The sequence below is a fragment of the Chrysemys picta genome, chromosome 5 (genome assembly GCF_011386835.1).
Source record: "Chrysemys picta bellii isolate R12L10 chromosome 5, ASM1138683v2, whole genome shotgun sequence".
Classification (NCBI taxonomy): Eukaryota; Metazoa; Chordata; order Testudines; family Emydidae; genus Chrysemys; species Chrysemys picta.
In genome coordinates, this window is record NC_088795.1 from 21,885,325 (window position 1) to 21,909,253 (window position 23,929).

General features: G+C 40.2%; 1 protein-coding gene across 4 annotated transcripts in view; it reads right to left on the reverse strand.

Annotated features, from left to right (window-relative positions):
• Window positions 1-23,929, reverse strand: part of GRID2 (glutamate ionotropic receptor delta type subunit 2) — a 1,049,702-nt gene that overhangs the window by 329,927 nt on the left and 695,846 nt on the right. For all 4 annotated transcript variants that reach the window (XM_065596092.1, XM_008179090.4, XM_065596093.1 and 1 more), the window contains 2 exons: window positions 20,554-20,607; window positions 10,950-11,123 (listed from right to left, as the gene is read on the reverse strand). In XM_065596092.1, the coding sequence (XP_065452164.1) occupies window positions 10,950-11,123; window positions 20,554-20,607 (228 nt within the window). The remainder of the gene's footprint in view (window positions 1-10,949; window positions 11,124-20,553; window positions 20,608-23,929) is intronic.

Sequence of the window (23,929 nt, forward strand, 5' to 3'; positions counted from 1 at the left end):
ATATCATTTTTTCCCCATCCTACTAATTAATTGTATAAAGGCAGCACATACATTATGCATGCTCCAACTTGCAGTGACTTATACTGGCTCTGACTCTTCTACAGGCTGATCCCCATAGATTTCTACACAAGTCTTTTGCTACTTACTCTCACCTCCCCCCAGAATCTAAGGAAGGCTTCCTCTGCCTCTCTCCTTTACCAGAAGTTCCTAGCACTTGCGGCTTCCTTTGCCTCCCAAATTTCCACAGCAAGTTCTAGTCTGCCTTTTTCCTTAAACCTTCCATGATTCTTCATTACCACTGCAAAAGCTACATTAATAGCTACCCACTCAGAGAACTTCTGACCCTCCCACATTTCTCCCCCCGCCCCTTTACTGACAGAGTGGTCTATCACTCCATGGTTTATCACTACAACTCTGCTGGCTCCGAACATATCTCTTTTACAATTCAGAGGTCTAACGTGAATAAATTTGCTTGTTTCCTTTTTAACTCAGAGGTTAGACATCACACCCATGAATGACAAGATTAGAGACTTGGATGACTAAATCTTCATGTGATGTAAATCAGTGTCACTCCATGGCTGTGCTAATTTACACCAGCTGAGCATCCGGCCCAGACTAGTTAACAGTGCGCTCTTTCGATAACTCAGATCCAGAGCCAGCTCCAGGGTTCTTCGGCGGCAGGTCTTTCCCGCCGAGAGGGAGTGAGGGACCTGCCGCCAAATTGCCGCCAAAGAGCCAGACGTGCCGCCCCCTTCCATGTGCCGCCCCAAGCACCAGCTTGCTGTGCTGGTGCCAGGAGCCGGCCCTGCTTAGATCACCTACTATTGCACTACCCAGAACTTCAAGGGTTGAATGTCTTTCAACTAAAGTCTTATTTCCTCAAAGAAGTTGGCCCCACATTAACTTCCAGCTAGGGGAAATTGAAGAATGGGAAATAAATTATCTCCTGCTATAATAATATATAGTGGAAGCCTGGGCTGAAAAAAAAGAACCTCCAAGGAGGAAAGACAATAAGGTCACCAATAAGACCAAATTAGTACATAAAGGCTACACATCCCAAGTCATCATTTCCCAACAAGATGACATTGTTTTTATGTAATTTCTGTAACTTAATATCATGGGACTAGGAAATCTTTTGTCACAGTTCACACAGGGGAATACACTTATTAATTTAGGAGCAATTTAGCTGTGCTTACATCAAGTATTAATAGGACACAAGTGTACAGGGTTCAGCAGGCATTAGCAATTTTTTAGTCCCTTACCAATATTTTAACTCAGCATTTATGGCATCATTGGTCTCTGATAATACAATAGTAAATGCACTAGAGTTAATTTCTGTTTCTGCAAAATCCTACCACCTCTTGGAAGTGTGTTGCATTAATCATAGTCCTGGTATGCATGACAGGGAGGCAATTTAAAGATTGTTCTGTATATTTATGGCTCTGCAACTTAACTATAACAAGATGTTTAATGCACTGTGTATCTCAGTTATTGATATTCTGCTTATTCCAAATCTCCTCTAACTCAGCAGTCTTTTGCAGAGGTGGATGGTCATTGGAATTAAGCAGCAGCACATAATTAGGTGATCTCCAGCCTGCCAAGAATGTGAAATGTAGATGTCTGGTAACCTCAAAAAATTCCAGGAGGAAGAAAGAGTTAATACAATCAGTCTTATTCTGTTCAGATAGCATAATTCTGAGGACAACTGCAAACTATTCAACTGAACTAGAGGGGCACAACAATATCTAATGTCACACAATTACCTAACACTTTAAAGGCCTGATTCCAATCCCATTGAAATGACAGTTTGATACAATGCACATTTCACAGAGCAGAGACTGAACTCAAGAGATTATGTAACCATGGTTATATTTTAAGCATGTTCTTGTGGTTAAGACACTGCACTGGAATTGGGACTCAGGAGATCTGGGTTAAATGCCCTACTCTCAGCCGGCTCCAGCTTTTTTGCCGCCCCAAGCGGCGAAGAGGGGAAAAAAAAAAGAAAAAAAGTTAAAGCCACAATCGGCGGCACTTTGGTGGCTGCTCTACAGCGCCACTTCATTCTTCAGCGGCAATTTGGCAGCCGGTCCTTCAATCAGAGGGACTGAGGGACACGCCGCCGAATTGCCGCCGAAGACCCGGACGTGCCGCCCCTTTCCATAGGCCGCCCCAAGCACCTGCTTCCTGCGCTGGTGCCTGGAGCCGGTCCTGCCTGCTCTACCACAGACTTCTTGTGTGATGTTGGGGTGAATTGCTTAATCCATCTGTGCCTAAATTCCCCATTTGTCAACCGGGGTTACCAACATTTTTTCTTTTTCACCCCTTTCAGAATGCATGCTCTCCCAAGCAGGGACTGTCCCTTACTATGTGTCTGTCAAGTTTTGGTTTGGGCCCATAGGTGCTTATGCAAGAGCAATAAAAATAATAATTTATTGCAGCTACTTTTATCATAATTATCTTTGACCCGCACATTTCAACCTTAGTTACGTGCAGAATAAACCTTGTTTAACTCTGATGACATGTTGATTTTTGAATCATGCAAAACCACCATGAAACCATTACCACAAACATTATACTCATCCAGTATGTGGAATAGGGACAATTTTGTTTTTAATGCCCTCCCTTGTAAATGTAAATAATTTAGTACTTCATTTCCCATTTTCAACCACAGTCATCCTTTTCTTTCTGTGTTAACACAAAATTTGTTGAAGAAATATTTTTAATAGCTCTGCACACGGGCTTAAATTCTCATATTCCTTTTCACCAATATTTTACCTTTTTTCCCCCTCTAGGCATCTGGGATGCAGTACAAATTCAAAAAAAGTATTTAAATAAAAGTGGACCCAATATTCCAGAAGAAAAAAAAACAGCTTTTTTAACAAAAGCAAAAGAAAATGGGTAAGAAATAAGCTGTGAAAATCAAGCATTGAAAATCTGATCACGTCCAGCCATACCTTAAATCTCTTCTCCAGGACTTGTATGTCCAATTCAAGATGTCATCTGCACAAGCACCTCTTTGCTCTTGGTTCTTTTCATTCCATGCATCTCCCCCATGCTGCATCCAAAAATGTCTAACCACTACGTTTGTTTCTTTTTTCCATTCTTGCCTCTCTGCTTTGATTCATATAGCCCCTTGTACCTGGGACCCCTTTCTGACACACCCTGGCCTCGTTCACCCTCCATGTCTTCTTCTAAACCTACAAACCTTTGTTATCCCTAAAAAACAAGGTCACAAATGTAATATAAGTGAAAAATAAAATTTATCTTGGAATCTATATGATTCATGCAATAGCAACTCAATCTACCTACCATATGATCTCACTGCTGTCACCTGACTAAAACTAGCTCTAATGAGGAAAATAAACCAAATATAACAAAATATTCCCACTCAATTTATCTGCCCCATGTTTTTCTTTAAGTCACAGCTGCATGTTTTTCATATTGAAAACATGTTTTTATTACTGCTAGGAGCCTAGCAGAGAAAATACAGCTATAGATGAGCCAAGCTGATTTTATTTTGCCTCCTCATGTACCACCAATAAAACTGTCAACTAAGTTCTGATTCCAGAATGTTTATATATTGTTGATGGTGATGTAAAGGGCACAAAGAACCCAGCTTTGTTTTTTATATCCCAGGGTGAATGTGCAGTGCTAGCTAGCAGTTACAATAATCTTTCCTCCCTCCTTGTAATTTGAAAATATTTGATATGGGAGTGCTTTAGAGAAAATAAATAATTCCATCCCTGCCATTCCCAGAGCACATTTCTGACTACTCATACTTTGATGGCATAGAAATAGGTTAGAATGTTTTAAATGTATAAAGGATTTTGTGTTAACTATAAACATTACTTTGTACTATTGTAGGGGAGTACAGAAGGGCAGTGGACAAACCCTGTAGTTGTCTTTGGCCTGTGCAACATGGGAAGTCACATGGTATGCCATCTTCATATGTCTGATTCTCCATATAATACTATCATAATTTATCCAAAATTGTCTTAATGTGTATATATATGTATACACACACAGACACACACATTATGCACGTTCACCCTGGGAACATATCAGAAACAAAATTTTGAAATATCAAAATCCTCTACAAAATGGAATTACCTTTTTCCTTACAACTCTAGTTAATATTCCTATTCTTGTCTGCAACGTTGTTGGAGTCACATTGGTTCCAGGATGTTACAGAGACAGGGTAGGTGAGTATGGACCAACTTCTGTTAGTGAAAGAGACAAGCTCTCTATATAAGCTTAAAAGCTTGTCCCTCACCAGCAGAAGTTGGTCTTATAAAATACATTACCTCACCCATCTTTGTCACTTCTATTATTGAAAGATGGGCTGTGATCATGACTTCAGTTTCACATTTCACCCAAAAGACATCAACAGTACCCCCTAAAACCATCCTGCTGAAGTGGATCCGTGCGATTGGGTTATTAACATCTCTTCCTGTTGAACCCATGTTGTTTCCAGAGATCTTCCATCTACATATTGGTACTACCCAACCCTGCTTAACTTCTAACAGTATCACAGCAGAGGGAGCTATGACTACAGGTATTTCTTGTAACAAATAAATTGCTTAATGGCTGCTTTGCTTTCAATTTTACTCCTTTCCACCAGTGATTCTCACAGTTCCTCAGAAAAGTAGTGTCTGGAGCCATGGGTCTCAAACCCAAGCCTCCAGGACTGCCACGGGAGCCTTACCTCTCCACAAATATATGCAAGCTGTATGGAAACTTTTTTTTAAAACACCATAATAGAGGCTCAAACGATATGTAAACAACAGAAAAGAGGCAGTTAGTATAATCAGGCAGCCAAAAAAGAATTTGAAGAGCAACTAGCAAAAGACATGAAAACTAACAGCAATTTTGTTAAGTACATCAGAAGCAAGAAGCCTGCCAATCAGTGGAGCCACTGGACAATTGAGGTGCGAAAGTCACACTCAAGGAAGACAAGGCCATTGCGGAGGAGAAAACTGAATTCTTTGCATCAGTCTTCACTGCAGAGGATGTGAGGGAGAATCCCACACCTGAGCCACTTTTAGGTGACAAATCTGAGGAACTTGTCCCAGAGTGAGGTGTCAGTACAGAAGTTTTGGAAAGTAATTGATAAATTAAACAGTAATATGTCATCAGGACCAGATACACCCAAGAGCTGTGAAGGAACTCAAATATGAAATTACGGAACTACTAACTATGGTATGTAACCTATCACTTAAAACAGCTTCTATACCAGAGAACTGGCACATAGCTAATGTAAAGCTAATCTGTAAAGGCTCCAAAGGTGATCCTGGCAATAACAGGCCAGTAAGTCTAACTTCGGTACCAGGCAAGTTGGTTGAAACTACAGTAAAGAACAGAATTATCAGACACATAAATGAAGAAATGAACAAAATAAGAGTCAAAACGGCTTTTGTAAAGGGAAGTCATGCCTCACCAATCTCTTCGAATTCTTGGAGGGGGTCACCAAACACGTGGACAAGGGTGACCCAGAGGATATAGTGTACGGTGACTTTCAGAAAGCTTTTGACAAGGTCCCTCACCAAAGGATCTTAAGCAAAGTAAGCAGTCATGGGATAAGAGGGAAGTTTCTCTCATGGTAACTGGTTAAAAGACAGGAAACAAAGCGTAGGAATAAATGGTTCATTTTCACAGTGAGAAAGGTAAATAGTGGTGTCCCCCAGGGGTCTGTACTGGGACTAGTGCTGTTCAACATATTCCATAAATGATCTGGAAAGAGGGTAAACAATGAGTTTGCAAAATTTGCACGATACAAAACTACAGAAGATAGTTACGTCCAAAGAAGACTGGGAAGAGTTACAAAGGGATCTCACAAAACTGGGTGACTGGGTAACAAAATGGCAAATGAAATTAAATGCTGATAAATGCAAAGTAATGCACATTGGAAAATATAATCCTAACTATACATACATTATGATGGGGTCTAACTTAGTTATTACCACTCAAGAAAGAGATACGGAGTCACCGTGGATAGTTTTCTGAAAACCTCTGTTCAATGTGCAGCAGCAGTCAAAAAAGCTAACACTCTTAGGAACCATTAAGAAAGAGATAGATAATAAGACAGAAAATATCCGAATGGCCACTATATAAATCCATCATGTGCCCACACTTTGAATACTGCATGCAGTTCTGGTCGCCCCATCCCAAGAAGATATATTAGAATTGGGTTACGATTGAAAAAAGTACAGAAAAGGGCAACAAAAATGATTAGGAATATGGAACAGCTTCCAGAGAAGGGCAGATAAAAAAAACCTGGGGCTGTTCAGTTTAGAAAAGAGATGTCTAAGTAGGGTGACCAGATAGCAAATGTGAAAAATCAGGACAGGGGTGGGGGGCCAAGAGGTGCCTATATAAGAAAAAGTCCCAAATATCAGGACTGTCCCTATAAAATCGGGACATCTGGTCACCCTATGTCTAAGGTGGGATATGATAGAAGCCTATAAAATCATGAATGGTGTGAATAAACTGAATAAGGAAATGTTATTTACTCTCATAGGTGCTTGAACTAGGAGTGTGGGGGATGCTGCAACACCCCCTGGCTTGAAGTGGTTTCCATTATATACAAGGTTTACACTTTGGGTCAATGGCTCTCAACACCCCCACTATACAAATTGTTTTAGAACCCCTGTTTACTCCTGCATATAAACACAAGAACCAGGGGTCATTCAGTGAAATAAACAGACAGCAGATTTAAAACAAACGTAAGAAAGTATTTCAAGCAATGCACAGTCTTCCTTCGGAACTCATTGGCAGGGGATGTTGTGAAGACCAAAAGCATAACTGACTTCAGAGAAGATTTAGATATATTTATAGGGAATAGGTCCATCAATGGCTATTAGCGAAGACGGTCAGGGATGCAACCCTACGCTCTGGGTGTCCCTAAACCTCTGACTGCCAGAAGCTGGGACTGGACATCAGGAGATGGATCACTCATAAATTGCCCTGTTCTGTTCATTCCCTCTGAAGCATCTGGCATCGGCCACTATCAGAAGACAGCACAGATGTATAATTGGTATGAACAACAGTGTTGATGACCAGGCTATGGGTGGTCAGGCCTGGTGGTAAAAGAGAGTGAGGCTTACTAGTTAGAGCTTGGACTAGGGTGGGCGTAGTGCAGGAAACAAGCCTATGGTCAGTACCAGAGGGACAGAAGCCAAATGTCACAGCTTGGGAGGAGGGTGTAAACCAGAGTCATAAGTCAGAGGCAGAGCCAGGGATCAGTACCAGAGAGACAGAAGCTGTATGTCAGAACCGGAGAGTCAACCAGAGTCATAAGCCAGAGGCAGAGCTGGGGGTCGAATCTAGAAGTCTGAAGCCAGAGGGGAGCAGGGACTGGAACAAGGGCAAGTACAGCTCTGGGAGTGGTACATGTTGAAGAGCCACTGACCTGCTGCGGAGGCCAGGCTTATAAACAGGACTGCTAAACCAGCAGCCAGACAGGGGCTGAGGCCACTGTGACTTCCAAGGCAGAGTATGTGGGCTCCTTGGTTGCCTAGTAATGCACTTAGTTACAGAGCAGGCCAGCAGCTGCTCCTAGCTGCTCTGGTCACTGACATATAGCCATTCTTATGTTCTTATTCCATATATGTACTAGCAGGGGTGGGAAAGGGGGGAAAACTGCAAGCAAGACACCTTTTTTTAAAGCTGGTCCTGCACTTTTTAATAGCCATAACTTTGACAGAACTGACTCAAAGCAGGCTTACTAGCAAAGAAAGGCCCTAAGCTTGTAAACACATATGTGAACTCAATTGTATGAGTGATGCGGTGTGGCCAGACCACTGCAACTCCTTAGGGGCACAAGGATCCGCCAGCCTGAAGTCCGTTGCAAAACTGGGCCCTCCATTAGTACAGTCAAAGATTAAGGCAAGAAGGGACCACTAGATTATCTAGTCTCACCTGTATATCACAGGGCACTGACATCACCCAGCACCAGCACGCTAAACCCTTCAAAGGAATGAGACCTACAGGATAGTAGACTATTACGTGCCACAGGCAAAGAATAGGAACAATGGCAGGGAAAAGGTTAAATGAGATATACTCAGATAATCCTGGGAAATGACCCACATCCATATGCTGCAGAGGAAGGCAACTTCTCCCCCTTTCCCTCTCCCTGGCAAGGTCAGGAAGGAAGGAAGGGATTTTTCCAACCTCACATTTGCTCATCAGTTAGACCCTGAGCATGTGAGCAAGAACCAGCCAGTCAAGCACTTGACGGAGAGGATGCTTGGTGCCATCTCAGAGCCCTGGCCTAACCCACCCAGTGTCCCATCTCCAGAAGTGGCCACCCCTGATGCTTTAGAAGAAAGAAAAAAAATCCCAGAATACATTGTGGGCAGGGTGGGAATAATCCCTTTCTGATCCCTTCTAGTGGCCAGCTGCAACCATGAAGCATGAGCTTTAGGAACATAAGAGAAACCAGAAGCGACCCCCTAGAGCTTGAGCCTTGCCCCCTACCATCACAAGCAACCCTATCATACAAGTGTACTCAAATTTGTCCAGTTCTATTAAAACTAATTAACTTGCTTGCCCCCACAACTCCTATTGGGAAGCTGTTCCAGAACCTCATCCCTTTGGTTAGAAACCTTCTTCTAATTTCCAGCCTGAACTTGTTCATGACCAGCTGATATCCATTAGTTCTCATGCCAACATTGTCCTTCAGCATAAACAGCTCTTCACCCTCCCTGGTATTTATCGCTCCCTGATTTATCAAGATCAATCATATCCCCTCTCAGCCTTCTTTTAGTGAGATTAAACAAGCCAAGTTCTTCCAATCTCCTCTCATAAGATAGGCCCTCCATTGCCAGGATCATCCTCATAGCTCTTCTCTGCACCTGTTCCAGTCTAAAATAGTTTTCCTTGAACATGGTGACCAGAAATGTACACACTATTCCAAATGAGGTCTTACTAATGCCTTGTACGATGGAATTAATACATCTCCATCTCTATTGGAAATGCCTTGTCTGATACATCATAGGATTGTATTTGTTTTTTTCCCCCCTCACAGCCACATCATACTGGTGGCTCATAGACATCCTATGATCAAACCACACACCAAAGTCTCTCTCCTCCTCTGTCACTTCCAACCCTGAGGTGTAGCAGAAATTCTTTTTATTAGACCCTACCTGCACTACCTTGCACTTTGCTATTGAATTTCATCCCATTTCTGTCAGTCCAGTCATCAATGTCATCCAGACCTTCCTGTATAATATTCTAATCCTCCTCTGTATTGACAGTGTCTCCCAACTTCATATCATCAGCAGATTTTATTAGCACAGTCCTCTTTTTGCACCAAGGTTATTAATAAAAAAAATTTGGTAATACTGATCCTAAGGCTGATCCTTAAGAAACACTGCTAGTAACCTCTCCCTAGTCCGGTAATACACCTTCAGCACAACCTGCTGCCTTCTCTCCTTTAGCTAATTCCTTATCCACCTTACAATGCTTGTACTGGTCCCCATCTTCCCTAATTTAACTAATAATTTCTCATGTTGTACAGTGTCAAGTGCTTTACTAAGTCCAAATGTTTTAGACCTACTATACATCCGTTATCTAAAACAATCAGTTAATTTCTCAAAGAAGGAAATCAGGTTGGTCTGGTTTGGTAAACCCATATTAATAATTAATATATGGAAGGTGAGAACTGGAAGGGACCCTGAAAGGTCATTGAGTCCAGCCCCCTGCCTTCACTAGCAGCACCAAATACTGATTTTTACCCTAATCCTGAAGTGGTCCCCTCAAGGATTGAACTCACAACCCTGGGTTTAGCAGGCCAACATTCAAACCACTGAGCTATCCCTCCCCCCATGTTGCATTACATCCTCTTTACCATTTACCTCTATAAATTTAATCATTCTGATTGGGTTCAATTCCACCAAAATCATAATTAGAACTGGTCAAACACTCAAAAACAATTTTATCCTACATTTTCAGAATAAAAAAGAAATAAATCAAAATCAAGAGAGAAAATAATTTTTCACTGACAAAATATTACTTTAAAAATGAAATAAAAAATCTAAATACTTTTTTTATTCCTAAATATTTTATAAGTGATTTTCATTCCTGAAATTTTTACATTTTGAAAAAATCCCACCATTTGTTTATGGGGACCTTTTAAAATCAGAGTTGAGGGAAAACAAACAAAATGTAAGAGCTGCAAATGAAAAAAAAACAAACCCAAAATAGTAAAGAAAATTTTGGAGAAAATTCAAATGTTTTGTCAAAAAAGTCTGTTTACTGAAAAAAGATCAATCTTAATTTAAACATTTTCAACGACAGATCAGGAGCATAGAAGTGGGTTTAAAAATATATGTTGTTATCTTGTTATCCCTTTGCTTTCACAGTCTATATATGGAATATGCTTGCAGTGGGTGGATGGTGGAATGTATTGGCATAAATAGGATATCTCCATGGAGTCAGTAAAATCCATACTCAGAATCTCTGACAATAAGGACACTTAGGTACATAAATACGGATTTAGGTATTTAGCTTGAGACACCGAAGTTTTAAAATGCTTGGTTCTGACTCTTTAGGCAGAAGCTCTCCAGGATGGCTTTACTAGTATTACCAGTTCTGTGGCTTAAGAAATATGGTACGAGACTCTTATTGTGTGGCTCTGCAGAGGCAATTCTTGGTGGAATTAATCTCAGCAATATAAAACTCAGCAATTCAATACCCCTTCTTCTGGATGCTGAGTTGTTTCTTTCTGATTTCCCTGCCTTGCTGTGGCTTAGGCTAGATATGTAGCTCTAGTCACCAAGACGGCACCCAAAGAGCTAAGCCATTTCATTGTTTTATGCATGAACCATTAGGATATGCCACACAGAAGAATATTAAAAATAAGGAGTCAAAAATTACACTAAACTCAAAGTTTTCCCAGCAGCTGTCTATAAAGCTAGCACACAGGCGAGAAAATATTAGTATGAAGATACCTCCATGTTCTGGGAGAAAGGGTCCTTCGGATCACACAGTGATGAAGATATTCTGTGGTTGCCACGGAAACAGCGTTGACTGCTGTTCTGTGGGACTGGAAATGTCTGTCGAATAATTGTTAACCTTCCAATTGACCTTCTCACTAGCTCCTGCACATCCACATCATTTATTTCCTGTAAGATAAGATCAGGCATAGAATATGTATAAAAGTTAAAATATTGAAACGTCACCACCAGATTATAAATGAAAAATAAACTGAAAGTGCTGAGAGACGTGGTATCACTGTACTGCATTTATTCAGTGCTGTCATGTCCTTAAATAAAAACAGATGCATGTTCATTAAAATGACTAGCCTACCATTTCTATAGTCGTATCACATGCTTAGATATGCTACGCTGAAGCCTAGAGAGAGACCTGGAAGGTGTAACTGGGCTCAGATTGGGGTCCCCCCCTTTCCCTTTGATCTTTTACTTTAAAGTGTTTCACAACAGATAATGTTTAAGACCGTAGGACGACATAGTATAAAGTATTGCTAAGTGTGGCATTACATCAGGAGGTACAGACAATTATTTGGGTCTTAAGTGTTCATTTCCTGGAAAAAGAATATCAAGAACCTATACACAATTTAGTAATTAACTAACAATTTATCAAAATGAGCACTAGGGGGAGAGAGAGAAAGGAAAGCATTAGGGCATTCAAGGTTGTGTGAGTGTTCTTGTCTATAGCACGATCTAATTTAAAACATGCCTTTTATTCATAAGGTTTCTATTCTGGTTGAAAGCTGAGCACCCACAGCTAGGGGGACACACTTTAAAGAAATCACTAAGTTAACATTTACTGGATATTTTGCTTTGGAGAGGAATGTGGTGTGAGGGTATGTGTGTGTATGTAAAGAGTTGAGGCTATGCTGTTTTACACTAGCTGTGGATATGACCCTGAATTTGGTATGATTAATTAATTAATTAAACAATAAGAATTGACCCAAACCTTTATTCAAAACTTGAACTTGAATATTTTCTGAGGACTAAAGAGGTTTAGTTAACCCCATTTTGGGGGTTCTCTCATCTCTTTTTGTCTATTTTTTTCTGAGCAGAAGCAGTTACTGAAATATTGTATGGCACAACACAATTTATCTGCAGCGATCTCGCTCAAACCTAGGGTCTGTCCCTCAGCAGAGTGAATCATTTGCTTATTTCCCCTGATGAGCTGACCCTGTTTATCAGAATGTACTTGATGTCCTAAACATTTTGGAAACATAAGAGTTTAATGTTCCATGCTAAAGTTTGCAAAAATCCTATGAGAAATTTTGTTATACTGAAATTTCCAGCATGACTTTCAGACTGAAGAGGTTTAGGTCATCTTCCGCTGAGTAGATAATCTTTTGGATACCATTTTAAAAAAAAGAGAGAGAGAGAGAGAGAGAGAGAGAGACTTTTGAGGCTACATCATCACTAGTATGCATCTTAGAGTAGTAATTCTGCATTCCAATAGAAAGCAAAAATTTTGAGGTACATTTCCCCAAGGTCTAAGACCCAGCTCCCCCCCCCCCTTTTTTTCTTTTTTAAAGAAAACTGCAAATGCATCGTTGTGTCTGTAAATGAATTACAGGAGCAAATCAGGGCACTTGTGCTTCTAACTTCATGGTCTGTGCCCACAATCACATATTTGGAGGCACAAATATTCAAATTTAAGATCACAATGCAGTTTCCTTTCTGCAAAAAGCAAACCATACTTCTGAAAATGCTGGTTTTTAATTGTAAACAACAAACCTGATGTATTTTTCTGGCTACAATTAACATGCTTAAAGCAAAATCTTCTGCAACAAATGGTTCAGGTATAGCTCCATTTTGTTTATTTTCTTTAAAGCCATGAAGAAGAATATGCTAACAGTTGTGAATTTTAACATCAATTCTCTTGACTACAATAAACCTATTTTATTCTTCTTCATAGCATGTCACAGCTTTTGGCCTCATCTGTTATTTATGTTCTTTATGAAATATAGATTTTTCTGCAAACAAAATAACACCTGGCATCAGCTGTGTCCAGTGTAATATCCTGCATGTCTGGTCGATTAATCCTTAATGTACCATAGATAATGGTTTTTCTCAGCTTAATATGCCGTCTTTTCATTTAGTCTGTATCATTTCACTAGCTACAAGAAAGAAAAAAGTTGTTTCTTTGGCAAAATGCAAGTCATTTTTAATACACCTGCAATATAATCATAGAGGGCAGTTAAAAAGAATATTATCTATATTCTACACCACACCTTTTAATCAATCACTATGCATGATCATTTGGTTTTTGTTCGACATCTTGACTATATTGGAACAGAGAGGCTGTCAATTTTTTTTTCAATACTGTGAAAAATCATACCCACATGGCATGCTACACCGCCAACTAACATTTTATAAGAGGTTTTGACTTTTAGCTGTGCAAACATTTATCATTTTTTCTCCCAAAAGCACAGCATATTTTTCTCTGTATTCAGCAGTTTTGTGCATTTTAATTAGAATTCTCTGGGTTTTGCCTCTAGGTCATTGTCACACTTCAGACATAGTGTGTATTTTAAAATAATTTTCTGGAGACTAAAAGCAAAGTCCAAACAAACACCAAAGAGACATGAGCAATGTGGGAATTGTCAGTTTGATGAAACAATATAATAAATACACTGAACAGATTCATGACAAATGTACTTTAGATTCCGTGGACTGTACTGGTATTATAAAAGTTTCCTTTTTAGTTTAATGTCGCAATTGCAAAACTGTTACCCACAAACCCAAGTCCAGCTTAAATCAGGACAATTTGATGAAAATAAACTTCCTTGCCTCATTCAATTAATTCTGCCAGTATTTTCTCTTGGGATTGACAGACAGCAAGAACATGTTCTATTGTACAAAATAAGACTATCAGATCATCCTTCACTTGTTCTGATTTTTAGATTTGAGCTGAAGAGATGGTCTATAATGACAAGAAAACTAGATCAAGGGACTAATTCATAGGAGGAAACCATTTGCATTTCAATTTAAATGAAGGATATAAGGGTTGTTTGCAGTGCGTAGCCTTGTTGGTCCCAGGATATGAGAGAAACAAGGCAAGTGAGATAATACCTTTTGTTGGACCAATTTCTGTTGGGGGAAGGGGCACACTTTCGACCTTCAGAGAGCTCTTTCTCAGGTACAAGTGACATTCTAGTTATCTTCTCCAGACACGAGGAAGAGCTCCATGAAATTCAAAAATCTTGCACCTTCCATCAACAGAAGTTGGTCCAAAGAAAGATATTACCTCACCTACCTTCTCTCTATAGTATAAGAGTGCCAGATGATCTATTTTACAAGTACTGAAAGCCAAGAAGAAAGAAATAAAAAAACAGGACACCAACTGGCCCAGTTTCTGGGCCTAGTATGCATTAAAAAGAGATTCAGATTTTCTAAAGGCAGAGTTTCAGTATAATAGATTTTGATAGCTTGGGCCAAATCTTTTCTTTTTTCCTCTCAGGACCGAGACTAGGGAGAGTGTTGTCATTAGTACAAATGGAGTGATGACAGAACTTGGAGAAGGAACTTAAGAGAAGAATGAAAAACCAATTTCAGGCCATGGATCAGGCATCTAGAACTAACGACCACTGCAGGGCTAGCTCATTCTGCCTGCTCTGAAGCAACCTACAGACATATAGGTGGAAAGTGGCAGAGATGCACTGCTATTGGTTTCAGAATACCAGTTTATATTAGTTACCACCTGCCTAACTTGAATGATAGCGAGAGGTAACTCAGCAGTGTAACCCACATTTGACCTGAGCCTCTAGCAAACCCTATTCTATGGACTACAACAAAAATGGCTACCAAATCCCTTTTGGCACCATTTCCCAGCATGGCTGGAATCAGGTATAGGGACAGAATAGACTAGAAACCCCTGCTGAGGCCCATAGGAGACTTCTGAAGAGGACGATTTGACCAAAGATAAGCCAGGTCTGCTCAGCCCCTCCATCATAAAGGGACACCCTGACGCAGATGCAAAGAGACAAGTTTAATTTTTGAGCATTGAGTTTAGGAGTCAAGAGAGAGAAGCAGAACAGCTCAGGGAGTCTCTGATTAACTCCCCTTCCACTCAAAAGGAGTCTTTGAGCTGCAGTGAGACCTAGTCCATGGAACAGACAGTTCCAACCCTGCAGAGACCAGCAGCTAGAATGGCAGTGATCTGACCTGGAGCTGGCTCTGGAGAGTCAGCCTAGACCTCCACAGAACCCCAGACCAGGTTGCTAGGAAAGCACGTTGTCCACCCAGGGATGAAGACACAGTAAAGGTATCCTTTTGGTTTAAGCTGGCCAACATTCACAGTGCTGCAGCACGCCTCTCCACACTCATTACCATATCATTTGGCTGGGAAGGTGGTAGGGAGGCAGGGACGGATTATGAAAGTTACGAGTATTGGGAGGTGGGGAACTTGGTTTATTCATGGTTAGTATTTATTAGTTAACCTAACCCTCTCCTTCTCCAGATCCTATTTTCCTGCCCCTAGTAATGTCCCCCATTGTTATATTGTTGGTTTGGAGTGTGCCATTCCTTGGCCATAGTTTGTGTTGATGTGCTCCATTGTTCACTGTGAACTGGGTTTCATATGCCTGGCTAGCAGCGATAGCATTATTCATTTTCCCAAGGATAACACCCTTTGTGTCCTGGGCACAGTGAGGAGTCACCCTGGGTGGAGACACCAGCCATCACAAAAAGAGAACCCGGGACCCAACCCATTTGAGGAGAGGGGAGAAGCCACTCCAAATAATAAGCACCAGAGAGGAAGCTTAAGCCACACCTCTGGGGAGGGGGCTATATGAGTCTGTATAGGTGGCAAGCACAATACAAAAAAATAGAGTAGTATAAAATACATGAGCTATTGCAATTATTTTAAAATGGAAGGGTTTAATGAAGCTCCTTATAATGAGGCCCTCACCCCTGGAGTGTCCCTTGTGGCCTAGTGCAGCGCTACACTCTGCACTCAGTTTCTGCATGTGTATATTAAGCAGTGCCCCATCAGCACTGTAATTAACTTAACCGAAAGGCAGAACATTACACAACTAGGTCTTGACCCTAGCATCCTAGTTAGAGGGGGAAGGAGCTGAGTTAACCTTAGTCCATCAATCCCCCTGATGTCCACGTCCCTTACCCATGAAGCCCTATTGATCCAGAACCGTACCCCTGAAGTAAGGGCTTCTTGCCTTCAGTTGGGGAAGTCTCTCTTGACTTGGGCCAAGGTACCTGCAAAGGTCAAACCCACAATGACCCTTCCTGGGAACAGAATATAATTCCTTTGGTCTGGGGCTCCTGCTGCTACCTGTGAAGTCCTTCCATTCGGACCAGGTTTTGCTGAGGGTTAGCATTCACAGTCCTTCGTTCTGGAGCCTCCCCAGTTAGGAGCACTCTTCCTTGGCCTCCTTTCCTGATGAGATCTCTCAGCAGCTCCTCCTGAGAAGCCCTCCCAAGAAGTCCTCCCCTTGGCACTTCCTCTTTCTGTGTAATGTTCTTCCCCCCATCAGTCTTTGTTACCCACTGGGAGTAGCTTCCTAGCCAGCTCCCCCTGAGGAGTTCTTTTCCCAGCATTTCTTCCCTGTGATCTCCCCTGTCTGAGCCCACATAAGTGTTTATAAAGCCCAGGTGTTCCTTAACTAATTGCCTGAATAGCTGGGCAGTAGTTAATCAATTATCCACAGATGGGTGTTGGTTGTCTCATTCTCTTTAGCACAGCCTGTCATAGGTAGGCTGAGGACCTGACCACCCTCAGGGGCCAGCTACCCTGTAGCATCCCTCAAGTAATTATTGTGCATCAATCCACTGCATGTGTTTAAAATGTGCCATTACATAAGTTAGTGAAATCCAGTTAATTACTTTCTGGGATCTACCACAACTTCAAAAGTTGACTCTTAATTTCACAGTATGACCTACCCTTGCCTCATCTTCATAGTACTGTGTTACACTTATATAACAATGAAGAAACAGAACCCAACAACTAGGACCCAGTTCTTTTTGGACAGATAGATAAAGCCAAATTCTGGATATGGATGCATGCACGTGAGCCTCCCATTTAAATCTGTTTGAGCTGTGCGCATGCATCCAAGAGCCTCCCTTTTAACTGTTTGAAAAATGTGTAACTTTAATGGTTCAACATTTACATTTTTCAAAGGTGTTTCACCTATAATAACTGTGAGCAGTGCAAAGAGCTTTGGGCTGTCCTCTGAAGAGAGAGCAGTAGGAAACAGGTGACAGCACTGGGCATAGTGGGATTACATTGCACAGTTTAATTAATAACTAAAGTAAGCCACCTATTTACAAATAAATAAATAAATAAACCATTTCTTTCATGTTAAATACAGACATACAATTTCTCTCGATTCCTACTATCAGCTAAAAATAAAATTTGTAATGAATGCACAAATATGACAAAAGGGTGACAAGAGAATTTAGCCTGATTCCCTTAGGCTGCCAGAGGTTAAATTTATTGTGGCAGAGAAGGAAAACAGAAACAGAGAGAAACCCCTTCTCATATCTATTACTCAACCTGTGGTTTGTATATATCCAAATCTCTGAATCTTGTGAAATTTAAATAAAGAACAATGCCATCTGCTGTTGTAGGGCCCTGAAGAGATGGAAATATTTATTTGGAGAGGGTTTTCTCAACTGAATTCATTGATCAGGGAGAGGAGATTGGTATTATTACCAAGTACTAACATGATTGATTGTGACATATGAAATTGTGCAACCTCATTTTTATGAAGCCTTCAATACAATATATATGGTAATGTATTAAAGGTAACATTTTATTATATATTTATTTATTTCAAATTTCCATAGTAATTCCCATTAGATGCACATTGTCAAGGCTAATTTAATACATCTCCTTAAACATCAACTAATAGGACAATAAAATTAAGTAAATGTTATCAAGCATTATTGCCTTTTAAAATAAGCAATTGAAGTAATATACGCAACCCAATAAACTAGGCAGATTCACATTCATGAATGGCATTTCTGTTCAGATTTTTTTGTTTCCAATCCAAAAGTAAAAGGGAATACATTCCTAATTTTTATTTGGCAGCTAGTTGTAAGCAGTTATTTTAACTGTTTGCCAAATAATGTATTTCTCATTTGCATAATTCATCTTAAATGCTGAAGACTAGAGGATTAGAAAAGACATGTAAAATAGGGTATTTCTATACTGGAAACACTGCGGTGGCACAGCTGTAGTGTAGACACTTACGACAGCAACAGCAGGTGTTCTTCCATCCCTGTAGTAATTTCACCTCTCAGAGGTGTTAGCTAGGTCAATGGAAGAATTCTTCTGTCTACCTAGTGGGGTCTACACAGGGGCTTAGGTCGGCTTCACTGCATCTCTCAGGGGATTTGAATCTTTCACATACTGAGTGATGTAGCTAGGTTGACCTAAGTTCTAGGTTTAGGGTAGGCTATAGTCACTTTCTTGGTGGCTCTGATTTAGTCAAAACAACACATCCGTCATAAAGGGCTAGATTTACTGGAATGGGAGTACTTGTGTGAATAACTACATGCCACTGTGAACATGGAGTTCCCAGTCTGGCCCATTGTGTAAATCCAAAGGATACAGTAATTGGCAACTAGATTGCGTGTGTGTGTGTGGAGTAAATCTACTTACCACACTAGACTTGTTTCTCTAATATTCTGGGCTCAACACAGCTACAACAACACAGAAAACTAAACAATAAAGGGCATAGGCAGCCATCACTCCACTTTCAAATCTCCCATTTTCATCAAAGTGGAAAAAGGTATTTTTCTGTAGTGTACTGGTAAAGTGACATAAAAGGCAGAATACTGTTCCCAAACATTCACCATCTGGAATATATTCACATTTTTGTTATGGTCTGAATAAGGTGACATCAAAAGAAGTAACAAAGGAAAAAATGTTGTATAAATGATAGGTCAAAGTTCAATCTTGATTCAGTTTTTGCCACCGTGAACAGATGTTATTTGATTCTGATCTGATTTTAATGTCCTCAAAATATTGCAAATATTTAAAATGCTAGAACAGAGAAAACTTCATTTTACCCTCTCATGCATGGATATGGCTCATAGGGCAGAATCCATTTCACAGAACAACTGATTTGTGACTCTGTAGGTTCTACAGCATATAGAAAACATGTACTATGATCAGAGCTTTTCCAGTTTACTACACTAATGTTTTTCTTTTAAAGTTCAAATTCATTAAAATTGACTAACATGATATGAAGATATGATATTCATCAATCATTAAGAACTTCCACCCAAGTGATTTACCAGCATTTTGGCTAACTATGAATTATGGGCTTAATCCAACTCCTACTGAAGTGAATGGAGAGACTGCCATTGACTTGAATAGGAATTGAGGAAAATGATAATTTTTAATAGTATCTGGTAACTTTAAACAGTGGAAGTGATTTACTGGTCACCAGAGCAAAGAACCAGGAAGATGACTGAATTCTAATCTAGGCTAACTGAAAAATGGTTGATTATGCCTATAGGTTCACCTTGTGACCTTCCTGTAGTTTAGAAAGACAAGGTAAAACAGGACCTAACTGTAACCAGATGCTGCTTCTGAGGTGAGCTTTCCCATTAACAAAACCGGAATCAATAAACCAACTCTGATTTGTTTATTGTATTATAACAATGGATAACTAATGACCGACTATGAAAACAGAAGTGTGTGGCCAGTCAAAATCAGATCAGGAATTACACATGTCATTTCTCTAAACAATGTTTTACAAAAAATATACAGATATAGGTACTATACATTAAACTTGGGAATAATTATCTCTCCAATTAAGCATTTTGTAGACATAATAAATGACTCCTTTTAAAACAACAGAGAAAAATTTGAACACTGTATAATCCAAAAACAACTTCACTGCGCAGTGTTTTCTATGTGTAGCTCCTCTGCTTTTTGACCTATCAGATGTTGCCTGGCAAGCATTTATGGTAGAGTTTATTTCATAATTAAAAACAGATCCTTTAATCAATCGTCTTTGCAAAAATTCCCACAAGGTCAGACTCAGACAGATTGAAAACAGATATGTTTGTACTTGAAAAAGGTTCCTCCTGTTCACTATTTATACATATTCATATATGGCTCTATCTTCAGTGGGTTTTAGTACCAGCCTGCTTTTTAAAGGGGCAAAGGGAAGAACACATACAAGTTTTAGAAACAACATTTAAATATAAATGGAACACAAGCACGTCACTAGGAAGCAGTCACTGTGCTCACAAAGAATTGTTTTTTTGGGAGGGAGGGGTTGGTTTGTTTGCTTGATTTTTTTTTTTTTAATGAAAGATCTCCCAAAGCAGGCAGCTCAAGCCAAAAGGAAAGGCTAAACATACTCAGTAGGGGACTGTTTTTCATTTGTTTTATTGATACAAGGCCTTTTATTTAAAACAAAACAAAAACAAAGCCCCAAAACTTGTCATTCTGATTTTATTAAGCAATGCTCTCACTCCCATGCCTCGACTTTGCTGTAGTTACTGCTTCCTGTTGGCAAAGACCAGCGTGAACACTGTCAGTATGTATGAAAACAGGATTCATGCTTCACAACAACATTTGGTTGATAGTTACCTCATTTATAATGATCCAGTGACAGTCAAAAGCAACCAAATTAGTCTCCACAACCTGAAATAGAGAACAAAGCAGCTATCAGTCAGCTTATTTATAAACGCTAATTAAATAAATAGATAGATAAATGGAATGGATGCTCTCTGCAAATGACAAAAAAAGGAGCACATGCTCTGAAAGACCTCTGTTATTCAACTGAGGATAGAGAACCTTTAGCAGACGCATTTGTGTTATTGTTTGACTTGCTAATTAAAGATGGAAATATATTTCATTGCAGGCATAACAGAAGAAAATAGGTTTCAGTTGATTCAGAAGAAAATTAAATCATTTTTGCTTTAACACTGTATGGTGAGATGGAGCAGAAGAAAGAACGGCGAAGAATCAGTGCACTCAGACAAGATAGCTATTGTCTCAGACTGACCAAATTTCTAAATCTCCAAACCATGATATCTTCTCAATGTTCACCTATCTTGGATGTGTGAGTGGGAAGGAAATGTGGAGATTCTGGTCATCCAGATTAAAACATTTGGGGATTATATGAATAGAGGAATAGGTGGAGAAAGATATTTTTGAGAGAGAAAGAGGAATGTGTCATTGTGGCAGTTTTGGGAGACTACATGTAAAGAATGACCTACTCTTGCCTCTGTTTTCACAAGTCCCTTGCTGTCCCCTCCCACTTCTATCTTGTCACTGAAACAGATTCCAAAAGCTGTCTTTGTGGTGGGTCCAAGATGCTATCTCCCCTTCTTTATTCTGTGCTATCATTCTTCATTTCGTGGGCAAGACTCACTCAGGGGAGGAACAAAGAGAAAGAAGAAGAAGAGGAGGCGAGATGAGTGGGCCGGCAATGTCATGAGCCCAGGAAAGAGGCAGCTGCAGGATCTGACTTTCACACCAAAATAGGAAGTGGGGAGGAGGAAGCAGAGGAGGGAAAAATCATAGAAGAATGTCAAAAATGTCTGGACATCTCAGTTCGTTCTACTGGGTTCAAATGAACAGGCATTGCAAACTAAACCAAGATTGGCTTTGCTTGATCTGGTAACTCTACCGATATTGGCTCTAAAACAGTAAGCACCTAGAACTGCTATAAATCACAGGGGAAGGAAGCCAGGTATTGTAATGCTGCTTTGTGAAAGCATAAAACAACATTGACACTGTGGTAGATGAATGGTAGTAGTCTACTGTTATTGAGGCCGGGGGGATGCACAGCACTGATTTTTTGGCTTTGGGATGATTGTAATTTATATAATACTATGACCAAAGGAGAGAGATTTAACTGGTTACTAATCTTAAGAGAGAGGTAAGATCCCCAGAACTGAAAACCACCATTATTAATTCAGAGGCATTGGAACTGGGGTCAGTTCTCACTTGCTATATTGATGTGCAGTACAGGAAATTCTAACCTAGAGAGAGACTGAAAGCAGGTTCTGGGCAGCTACATATAAATAGGCCTTAGATAGGAAACTCTCTCCAGTGCTGAGATGATCATTTGGGGAAATGAGATTGTTGTGTCAATGTATCTCTGGGTAAATTTAAACATTATTTGTAGTAATTCATGACATAACATTGAATTTAGATACAGTGCATTATATTTAGGGTAACCAGACAGCAAAAATCGGAACAGGGGTGGGGGGTTATAGGATCCTATATAAGAAAAAGATCCAAAAATCGGGACTGCCCCTATAAAATTGGGACATCTGGTTACCCTAATTATATTCTCCATGTTATTATACTGGTTCTACTATTTTGTCATGTTATTTTGATTGGTCCTACTGATGAGTCAGTGGCAAGGGGCTCCCCATTTATCTTTGAGAAGAGGTAAGTGTGGCATCTCCTGGATTTTGTCAAGAAGGTTTCTCATGTATAATGCCTGATGTTAAGAGATGAGATAGTAGAGAGGGCTCTTTGCTTGTTACTTTGATAGCCTCTGTTTTTATTCTCATTGTTCCATTCAGTTGTACATCTACTACCCTGTTGGAAGAGTTTAACCACACAGGAGCACAGAGAGGCAACTGAGAAGCAGAGAGCTAGTGCCAAGCTACCCAGTGTTTGTGCATTAGCTGCGCAAGTCACGCACACAAACTTACTTATTCATTGTGACAAGCAGAACAGGAAAGAGCTGCTCCCTTTGTAAGAAACTCCTTCCTCATCATTCAGCCAGGAGAGAGACTGCCTGGCTTTGAGCTGCCATGTTATCTCTGGTGCAAGCTCAGCCATTTCAGATGCCACGGGGTAGGTTGTGCAGCCAATGACCACATCTGGGGACTCAGCAACAGCCCTTTGTGTAACTGAGGTGTGGTTGAGCATGCTATACACCTGATGAATGAGCTGCTCATCTGATGCTGGTCTATCAAGAGGACTTCAAGACCCTACACAGAGTACCCCACAACTACTGAATGATTAAAATGGGTTTCCCGGAGCCCTTGTGACATTTTTTCTTTTTTGTTTGTTTGTTTTGAGTTACACATCTCTGTTTCTACTCCCTACTTTGTATTTTGAACTTTTTTCCATCTTTATTGTACCACTTGCACATTTGGTAATAATAATATATTATTTTGATATTTTGTTGAATTCCCCACAGTAGACTTTTATGACACACCTACAGGGACAAGATAGAACTGAACAGTGAAATGATGTGAAGCAACAAAGCACACATCTTGGCTGTCATTGGTCTGATCAGATATCATGTATCAAATCAGATGGAAGATAACCAATAATAAGAGAAGAGAGAGTTTAGAAATTGAGGGAGTAGTAATAGTCAAGCACTTCCTCCTAAAGAAAATTTCCTAGTACTGTAATGCCATAGAAAGTTAAAGACTAAATTAAGAAAAATTCAAAAGAAACATTTTTAGTTGTAATTTGCAGATTTGTTGAAATCAACACATTCCGCAGGACCATGTCAATTCTGAGGAATTGCTGCCAGAAACCAGGCAGATTTCCAACAGACTCTTACCTGCCAGACAGTTGTCAAAACCTGCCTGGTGCCTACCTTGCTCCTCAGCAGCCTGCTTGGTGGGCTGATGGGGAGCCAAGAGCCCAAAAGCCCTACCTCCTAAGTTCGGGGGCCCTTAGAAGTCCAGGTTTCCAGGCTACAGGACAGCTTCCTAGATGGACTGCCCTGAAGCCTGGGCTCTGACTAGAGATGAGCAGAGAACGGTAATTCCGATTTGTGGAGAATTTGGGGCTTTTACACTGAATCGGAATGTAACCAAATTTTGAAATCTCTAAATCCTCCATGAAACAGAGTGCCCATTCCTTGCCCAGCTCTAATTAAGATCTGGGTGAATAACTGATTTTTCAGTTCTGAAAAAAATCGGGGGGGAAAAAAAAGAGTTTGGATCAAACCAAATTGGAAAAGTCAGTTTTGGGTCAAATGAAA